Source organism: Adiantum capillus-veneris, chromosome 7 (genome assembly GCF_014529385.1).
Source record: "Adiantum capillus-veneris isolate H3 chromosome 7, ASM1452938v2, whole genome shotgun sequence".
Taxonomy (NCBI): domain Eukaryota; kingdom Viridiplantae; phylum Streptophyta; class Polypodiopsida; order Polypodiales; family Pteridaceae; genus Adiantum; species Adiantum capillus-veneris.
In genome coordinates, this window is record NC_140937.1 from 132,836,528 (window position 1) to 132,846,618 (window position 10,091).

The 10,091-nt window shown below is 40.8% G+C and overlaps 1 protein-coding gene across 1 annotated transcript; it reads left to right on the forward strand.

Moving 5' to 3' along the window:
- Positions 1 to 604: 604 nt before the first annotated feature.
- Positions 605 to 3,744, forward strand: LOC147454649 (BTB/POZ and MATH domain-containing protein 1-like). The gene is made up of 5 exons (XM_086516531.1): positions 605 to 761; positions 956 to 1,571; positions 2,120 to 2,465; positions 2,545 to 2,815; positions 2,903 to 3,744. The coding sequence occupies exons 2-5, from the start codon at positions 1,126 to 1,128 to the stop codon at positions 3,100 to 3,102; spliced, it is 1,263 nt and encodes a 420-aa protein (XP_086372657.1). The 5' UTR covers positions 605 to 761; positions 956 to 1,125; the 3' UTR covers positions 3,103 to 3,744.
- Positions 3,745 to 10,091: the final 6,347 nt, after the last annotated feature.

Consider the following 10,091-nt stretch of genomic DNA (forward strand, 5'->3'; position numbering starts at 1 on the left):
TTTTCTCTTCATATGCAAAAGGCAAACAACACAAGAATTTATTTCTAGAGGAGGCCACCTTTTGTGCCTCTCGTATTTTGGAGTCAATTCATGCTAATCTTGCAAGTCATATGGAGGTTGATTCACTTGGTGGATCAAGGTATTACTTCCTAGTTGTGTGACACTTCTCTCCAAGGACATATGTATATCTTCTTGCCTAGAAGTCTGATGCTCTCTCTAACTCTTAAAGTTGGATAAGTCAAGTTGAGAACCAATCTAACTCTCATATCTCCATCTTCAGAACTAACAATGGAGGTGAATTAATACGGTTTGATTCATTTCTCTCTTTTAAGGGCATTCAAAGGAAAACCTCTCTTCCACGACAACATTTTGATCAGGAGTGTAAGGATAACACCCCTCGTTTTGATAACACCTCTCGTTTGCAGGTTGCGAACATTTTTGCAACTTGCCCTGAACGTGAACTGGCCCTGAATCTGCTATGGAAATTTTACATTGTATAACCTTGTTTTGACATTGGGGTCGGTTGGAGTAGTGTAAAGGGACTCTTCAGTAAGGGTTTGGTGTGAATCCAACCGGTCAATTGGAGGGGGGTATAAAGACGGGGCAACGGGACCTCGACAATTATTTCTGTGAACTCCGTGTGTAGAGGGGCAAGCCTGCCTTCGCGCTCTCTGCGTGCGTCTCTTTTCCCGGTGTGGAGCGTCCAACGCAGATCTTCTCTTTCTGTCGCGACAAATTGCCAATCCTGTGATTGTCTACAGGTAGATTTCCCTGCCTTTCTGCTCCTCTTTCCATGGCAAAACGTGCCTTTTAGCTCATTCTGTACCCTAAATTTGGTAAGGTTTTTCTTCATGCCAATGTCCTTCATGCTGGTTGCGTTTTCTTTATCGTGATGTTCTTCTTTTCAAAATGGCACACGTCTTCATTTGCGTGTTCGTTTCTCCTCTTGTTTCAGGTTTTCTTGCTTAGCAAGTGATTGGGGTGATCTTTTGAGCCATTAATCAATTGTTGCCAGTGGGACTAGTTGTAGCATTCCTTTCAGCGAGGCATATGCTTGTGGCAAGAGTGGAAATATGTATTGAGGCTGCACTCTAACAAAACTATCTAAAGCAACAAGGTTTTACCATGGAGGGCGTCCCCTTGGCTTTGCAAGCTGGTGCTAGTGCAGGTCCAGGTTCTGCTGCAGCAACATCACGTGTACCGCCTGGTTTAATTCCTAGTTCCTCTTCCAGATCTGTCACCGAAACTGTAAATGGATCTCATGATTTCAAAATTGGTGGCTACTCTCTTGCTAAAGGCATGGGAATAGGGAAATACATTACAAGTGAAACATTTAAAGTTGGAGGCTATGAGTGGGCCGTGTACTTTTATCCTGATGGCAAGAATCTTGAGGACAATTCCTTGTATGTCTCTGTCTTCATTGCTCTGGCCAGCGAGGGGACAGATGTTCGTGCCTTGTTTGAGCTCACTCTTCTTGATCAGAGCGGCAAAGGAAAACACAAAGTGCACAGTCATTTCGATAGAGCACTGGAGAGTGGGCCTTACACTTTGAAGTATCGAGGCAGCATGTGGTATGCTTCTTACTGTTTGGTGCTAAAATTTAGCTTTTGTTGTTTTAGGTGCATTACCCCAAAAACTAATACCTGTTCTGATCTTCAATTAAGATATAGTGCAGTATGAATTTTTTAACCATATGGTTCGGAATAATGGTTTATGAGTAATGCATTTGAGCTTAGCATGCTTTTGCTGCTCTTCTGGATCATTTGCAATTTGTGCAGTACATATGTTGATCACTGTCTTGTCTATAATGCTATCTATCTTTTCAACCCTATAGAGTGCCTTTGTTCTGTGGGCTGATACTCACATATAAAGGGATTCTTGTGTCAGTGTCCAATACAGATCTCACTACATGCCGTGCTTTCAAGGTTGATTATACGGTGTATGATATGTTATACTGGTGCTTTTACCGCATCCTGTGTATAGGAGGCAGTTTAGAAGATCTCTGTACTCATGTGGTGCTAAATATGCATGCTTGGCTTGTTGTGGTTTTATCTTTACTCTCAAGTTGTCTTTGTAAACTTTGTTTGGAAAATCATCTAATCTAATTTTGATGCTTCAGGGGCTACAAACGCTTCTTTAAAAGAGCTGTGCTAGAGACTTCTGACTACATCAAGGACGACACCCTTGCCCTGACTTGCACTGTGGGAGTTGTGGTTTCATCTACTGGACCAAAGCTTTATTCGATCCCAGTGCCTGATCCTGACATAGGGCTTCACTTGGGAGAGCTACTAGACAGCGGCATTAACAGTGACATTACATTCGAAGTAGATGGTGATATATTTAATGCACATAAACTTGTTCTTGCTGCTAGGTCCCCTGTTTTCAAGGCTCAACTTTTTGGTGTTATGCGTGAAAAGGAGTCTAGCGTTATTCAAGTCAAAGACATTGAGGCCCCTGTGTTCAAGGTCGGTATCTGTTCTTCAATTTATGGTTTAAGACGATCGGAGCTTGTATATTAACTTGGATTTTCTTTGTGGCTTTCAGGCAATGTTGTATTTCATGTACAGGGATTGTCTTCCTGAAGATTGTGAACTTTCTGGATCAGCATCCCCAGCTACATGTACTGTGATGGCGCAGCACCTGCTTGCTGCAGCGGATAGATATGGATTGGATCGTCTTAGGATTATATGTGAAGCAAAATTGTGCCAGGAAGTAAATGTAGAAACTGTGGCTACCACCCTTGCCCTAGCAGAGCAGCATCATTCAGCACAGCTCAAGGCAGTTTGCTTGAAGTTTGTTGCGGCAAACCTTGCAGGTTAGTAGGCTTCAAGAGTCGGCATTTCCTCTTTTTGACAGGCATATCATATTATCCTCCAAAGACTCACCCTACTACTTTGTGCAGCTGTCATACGATCTGATGGCTATGAGCATTTGAAAGAGAGCTGCCCTTCATTGCAATGTGAACTTTTGAAAGCTGTTGCTGGTGTCGAGGTTGATGCCGAGGTGGAGATTCCAGTTGTTGTGAACAAGAAGGCAATCATAGAGGTACCCGCTTTAGACGGAGCAGATGCCAATGGCAGAAGAGTGAGGTCCAGAGCCTAATGTGTGGAAGAAGTAGCTTTGTGCTAACTTGATGGATTAGTAGGCTTGGAGAAACTGACCTAGTTCTGTGGAACTTCATTTGCTATGGCATTATCCACTGCTTTATTTGTAGCTCTGAGGTTGTACAATAGTCATGCTCTGAGCAGGATGAAGAGAATCCCTGAGAAGCCTGGGCTTTACTTAATCGATTTGGTGGGGCCTGCTGGGCATATGCTGTGAAGTTTCATGGGGACAATTGGCCCTTTTGGCAGGGCATGGTCTGCAGTGAATGAGAGCTGCCTTTAATTGACACATGGGCACTAATTTCTGTTGATGACTCGTTGTAACTAACCAGAGTTGCTGAAGGCTTGGTTCTCCTTTCAGAAGAAATACCAGCAACTGTATTAGGAGGACATTTAGTTTGTGGAGTTAGTGTCTGTATTTTGAAAGTCAAGCCTGTTTTTAATTGTTTATTTAGAGGCTGTGTTTCCAGGTGTGGGAGAAGGTTTTCTAGTTCCGTGGATTGGCCCTGTTCGAGCATTTAGGTGCTCTTACCTTATCTTGCCCTTCCAGTTCTGAGCTGACATTGTCAGCACATTGGGTGTGTTCAAGCATGATTTTGTTATTTGTCATGTTGAAAAAGTGGCACTTTGCCTTCCAATCCTTCTTGCACCCTACGTGTAATTTTGTCATGGAGGGAGACACATGTCTATGAAGGGTTTGGTCGGTGAGTATACAAAAAGAATGAAAGAAACGGGCGAATTGTTTCAAGTATTTGAGTGGCAATTTTCTTTTGCAGCATACAGGATGTACTGTTATTATCTTGCATATTTGTAAAGGATGGGAATAAGAGGCCTCACTTACATCGGGGGACATAAAAAGAAGCCTTTGTTCCTCAGATTGGCTGTGCATGGATGTTTTGCCTCATGACACCATCAATGTGGTAGCTGCCTTGCATTTTGTGGAAGATATGCTATGCTTGCTACAGATGTAAGAGATCATGTGTGAAGGCTTTAAATACTGGCTGCTGCAGATATAGCTTTGAAACCTATGGGGTTGAGGCCTGTGTTTTTATAAGTTAGGAAGGCATTATCCATTTATAAAAATTGTCTAAATTGTAATGTGAATTTATTTACCAAAGCAAGGTTTGGGATGTGTCTTCATGCTTTGTTATTGTGGTGAATTTCTTACATCTTGGAGGAGTTAATTAAAGGAAACTGTTGAGGAATCTTTACTTCTGTTTCTGAAAAAGTTAGCAGGGGACTCTTGTGGAGTGGAAGTGGGTGGACTTGCATGGTTTTCTTCGTGTTGGTGGTTCATGTTTTATGTATGGGACTGTTTTCAAAGAAAGTCGGCTATTAAAAATGTGCGATCTATAAGCTTGTAGTAGGTACTCTCTTTGGCCCCTAAATCCTTGATGAAACATTGAACTCTTGGAAGGATGTGTGAACTGTTGGATAAAGCTTGTCGATTAGAGCCACATGGCAATTATATAATGGGTGCCCCTTATTTCTTGTTAGAGGCATTACCTACTCATTGCCAGAGATCTCATCCAAGATTGCCAGGGGCCTCTTTAATAGTATTTTAGGAACAAGTGATATTTCTCTGCTCTCAAATTTTTCTTGTTAATTTTTTGCTTTAGTCATCATTGCAAGGTGCTAGCTTATATGTGAAGCTCACACTCCAATAAAACTTGGTCATTAGTCAATGTTGCTTGGCGGGTAGATGATCCTTTTTTACCTTTCCAAGATGATTGACTAAATCATTTGGTGCTTGGGAGACATAGATTCCGCAGGCATGTTTGTTCTTTAGGCCATTTCATTCTCCCAAGTAGAGTGACAAATTTTACTTGGTGTTTGAGAGACGATGGCATCACAAACATGATTTTAAGCACATGCATACTAATTAAATTTGTGCACAATAAAAAGAGAACTAGTCTTATAAGACAAAAATATTGGTCATTTAAAAGAAATTTGTACATTTGCTTACTTTAATGTGGCATTGTAATCAATGACAAGGTTCATACTATCCTTAAGCTGAATTTTTTGCATCCATCTAGCATCTTCAAAAGGATAATTTTTGAACTTAATAAGATATCGTCGAATAATCTTACCATGTCGTAGTATTTTGTCTTCATGCCGAAGGATAGCTTTGAGTTGTAGCACTTCTTCTTGGTCTTCAGTTTCGGGATGGTCTTCAATAATTGGTTCACTTGGTGGCTCTCCTTTGTAGGGCTTAAGTAAGCTCACATAAAAAACATTGTGTATGAGTCAATGGTTGAGCAACATGAGTTGATAAGCCATCTCATCGATAGGCTTCAAGATTTGGAAAGGATCATAGTATCTTTTTGCTAGCTTAATATAATATTTTTGATGACCCGTAAGATTTTTGCTCGTCGTTTGTCTCAATCAAACTGTAGGAAACTTAAGTAAGCCCCAATAATTTTCTTTGAATGTTAAGGCCTTTTTGTGTTCGTTCGCAGCAACTTTTTGCCTTGTTGAGAGATGTGCCATTTTAATCTTTTGAAAAGATTCTTGTAGGTCATGACTATACTCATCGGCAACGAAGATCTTCCCAAGTACTATAGGTAGCAAGAGACTTTTAGGTCTCTTCAATTATTTAAAAAGATGCTTTTTCGTAGAAGCATGTACATTATTATTGTACGCATACTCTACAAGAGGTAAGTACTTTTCCCATTGTGAGCGTTGATCTACTTTGATAGCATAAGTCTTTAGTAGATCGAGTATCGTAAGATTGACTATCTCACTTTGGCAATCCATTTGTGGGTGATAGGCCAAAGAGAAATTCAATTTTGTTTCTAGATTTTCAAAGAGACCTTTTCAGAAATTACTAATCATTCTAGGATCTCTCTCTGACACGATGGATGTTGGCAATCCATGGTGTTTAAAAATCTATGATATGAAGAGAGTTGCCATTTGGTGTGTATTGATAGTCTTTTTGACAGGAATAAAGTATGTTTGCTTGCTAAACCTGTCAATCTATTGTTCATATTATCGTATTTCCATGGATAGACTTGGGTAATTTAAAGATAAAACCCATGGATATACTCTCCCATGGCGAATTTGGGATGGGCAATGGCTGGAGTAATTCAGGTTTCTTTCCTCTATCATACTTGGTCTTTTGGCATACCATACATTTTGAAACATACTCTTGTATGTCCACTTTCATGGTAGGGCAATAGGAATACGTCTCTACTCCTCGGAGAGTAGGTTGAATGCCTCTATTTCCCACATAAGGAGGAGCATGGGATTCATATATGACTTTCTCATGAAGCGAGTGGGTAACACATCTTATTGCCATGGAGAAGATAACCATCCTGCAAGGTGAATGGTTCCTCTTTCTTCCCCAAAGCAAGGGCTGACATTATGTCTCTATAGTCAGGGGCGATATCATACTCATCTATCATAGAAGATAGATCATAGCAAGAAGCTATAGACATCGCATAAACTTTTGGTCGTCGTGAGAGTGCATCGACCACTTGATTGTGCTTACCATTAATCTGAGAAATATGGAAATTAAATTGCGAAAGAAAAGTTGCCCACCTCATTTGTTTGTCGGAAAGCTTGATTTGCTTCATGAAGTACTTGAGACTTTGGTGGTCGGTTCGTAGAATAAATGGAGTTCCCAATAAATAGTACTTCCATGTGTTAAGGGCATGTAGAATAGCTAAAAGCTCTTTCTCATAAATGCCTAAGACACGTTCATCTGTATTGAGCCTTCGGCTCTCATATGCTATGGCATGCCCTTCTTGAAGCAAGACTACTCCAAGGCAATCACCACAAGCATCACATTGGACCTTAAATGGCTTTAAGAGATCCAGAAGTATGAGGACTGGTTGGGAGGTAAGGTTCTCTATGAGCATGTTAAAAGAATTTTTCTCTTTAGCAGTTCATGAATACTTAACATTCTTCTTTGTTAAGTCATGTAATGCTCTTGCTATTTGAGAAAATTTAGCTATTAAGCATCTATAGTATGCACACATACCAATAAAGCTTCTTAGCTCATGTAGATTCCTTGGATTAGGCCATGTTTTTATTACCTCTAACTTCGATGGATCCATCTAAATACCATCTATAGAGATAATATGACCAAAGTATTGAATCTCTTGAGGAAAAATTCGGTTTTCTTTTGGTTGAGAAAAAGCTTGTTCTCCCTCAATGCTTGAAAAATCACTTGGAGATGTTACTTGTGTTTCTCCAAGGACTTGGAGTAGATGATCATCAAAGAACACTCCAGTGAATTTGCGGTAGGGTCTAAAGATTTTCTCCATTAATCGATTGAACGTGGCCGGTGCATTAGTCAAACCAAAAGACATGACTAAATATTCATAAAGACTGAACTTGTGTGAAATACGGTCTTTAGGATGTCTTCATCCACTATCCTTATTTGATGATAGCCACTTTTAAGGTCAATCCTATTGAAGTAGGTAGAGTCTTGTAGCTTATTAAATTGATATTTTATCCGAGACACGAGAAAACTGTTTTTGATAGTGATATGATTTAGTGCTTGATAGTCCACACACATACGATATGTACCATCTTTCTTTTGCATTAAAAGGACTGGAGAACAAAACAGAGGAGCTAGGCCTTACCATCCCTTTGTCAACCAATTCTTGTACTTGCCTCATATCTCCTCTTGGTTGAGATTTAGAAACTCAATAAGGAGGTTTGTTAAGCGGTGAGCTTCCTGGTAGGAGCTCAATTCGATGGTCATCATCCACTCGTTTTGGAGGTAAGTCCATAGGGATATCATCGATGACCGCATCTTGGAATCCTTTTAGAAAATTAGACAAGTCTAACTCTTCTTGATTCCTACCATTTACATTTGATAAAACATTAGGACCTTTTAGGGACTCTTTAACAAAAATCATGTCCGCAGAAACTGAGCTCTTCATTGATTTATCAAATCTTGAAGGATTACAAGTGGTATAGTACGACCGGACTCACTAGCATCTATCTATATACATGTTGTTTTCCCTGTAGTAGGTGAAGTAGATTCTTCTTTTAAGGAACTTCATGCTGGTAGCCATGCGGTTGAACCATGGTGCCCCTAAGATAACATCCTCATGTTAAAGAGGAGAGATGAAAAAGTCTTCTTTGTCAACATAGCTTTGGATATGAAGCCTCAACTTCCCAATCAAGGGAGTAACGGAGGCTCACTGTCCCTTGAAAGCAATATCGGCCATTACAGCATCTCCCACCTCAAAAGCTTTGAATGTCCAACTTGGTGGTCAACTCCGTTGATATGAAGTTGTGAGTAGAGCCAAGGTTAAACAAGATGAAGGCATCATGCTCCCTTACCTTTACCCAAGCATAGGAGAGGGGTGCACCTTTGCAATGAGCATTCTCTTTGGATCTTCGATTGTGGAAGCTCTAGGAGTCTCATTGCAAGCATTTCTCTTGGGACAAGAACGATAGCCATGTCCTTGCGAAAAGCTTCAAGCTCTTCAGGAGAGAGGGTTTGTGTTTAACTTTGTGAATTCCCTTCTCCTTGGACCGATTGTTGTTATTGTTGGAATTTCCTTGGAAAGAATTTTGGGCATTGGTTTTCCCCTTTGCATCATTTTTGTCTTTGTTTTCAATGGCCTTGATATTCGGTCTAGTCCCTTGTTGGAAATTGATGCACGAAGCAACCCTGGTGTGATGGATTACTTTAGTAATAGAACCAGGCCGTAGTTGACATACTCGGCCATCTCTTCAGGTAATCCCGCACAAGATTGTTGCTTTTTCTCAGCAAAGTCTATCTTTTGGAAGACAGTAGCTTTGAGATGTAAGTCCCAAAACTTGTCCACATATTTGTGAAGACTCATGGGAGAGAAGCTTTAAACTGTGCCATTCGGTGAGCACTTTGTCCTTTGCATCGCCTGCAAGAAATTGCTTCATGATGGAAACTCGTAGAGTTTTCCATGTCTTTGGGGCTTCACCGTTGCCACGAAGGCTAGCCCATCATTGACGAGCCGATTTCTAGAAGTGCATAGCTACATGGGGTAGCTTGGAGGACTTCATGAAGCCCTCATCTCCAAAGGCCGCATCAAATTGTTGGATGAAGGCCAATACTTTGTCGATGGCACCAAAGGTGCCATCATAGGTGAGAAAAGAGATACTCTTTCCTCCCTCTTTGAATTTTTTGAGTTTTTGTGACCTTTGCCATGCAGGGTATGATTTGCAATGTCCTCCCCTCTTTATTCTCTAGGAGAATAGCCATAGATTTCATTGGAAGAGGAGGAAGGTGAAGAGGGTGACCTCTTTCTTGCCTTTTTCTTCCTTTGTTTCCTCTCTTCCATTTTGGAGTGACAAGGAGAAGGATTGTGGGTTGAACGTTTCCTCTCGGGAGGAGTTGGCGATCGTCTAGACCGCCGTCTTCGTGGAGCCACATCTTTAGAGGAACTTAAAGTTTCATTACTTTCTTGCTCTTTGGATTCCTCCTCTTGTATGGGAGAGAGTCTTTTTCTGGGGGACTCTTCAAGAGGCCTCCGAAGCTCTCTCTCCTCTTGGAGAGGAAGGAAAATCCCATAAGCGCAAAGTTGTTAATTTCGGCTTGCAAAGCAGGGTTGCCTATAGCTGCTGCAACCTAGTAACAAGATAATTGACAAACATGGGCGCATCATCATTAGCACCTTCATGTGCAAAATCAAAGTTATCAATGTTCATTGTTATCAATGTTCATTCTACTCTCTTGGTTATTGCCAGCCATGTTAACAAACTTTGTGTACTTACTTAGTGTATGCTTTGGCACTTCAAAACCTTAGTTGCCACTCCTCTTAGCCTTTGAAAATTGGCACTTAAGTATCTACACCCATGGATAGAAGTGGTAAATTATAAAGAGTAGTGGAGTGGGTCTAATATTGCAGAATTGCCAAGGGGTAGCTCTTTTCGGACTTCTTATGGATCAATAATGGTAAAGCCGTAGACAATTCTAAAAAGACCCCATTATTACGTTCAAAGCTCTCAAGGTGTGCACCATATTCCACATAGTGGGCTCAACAAGAC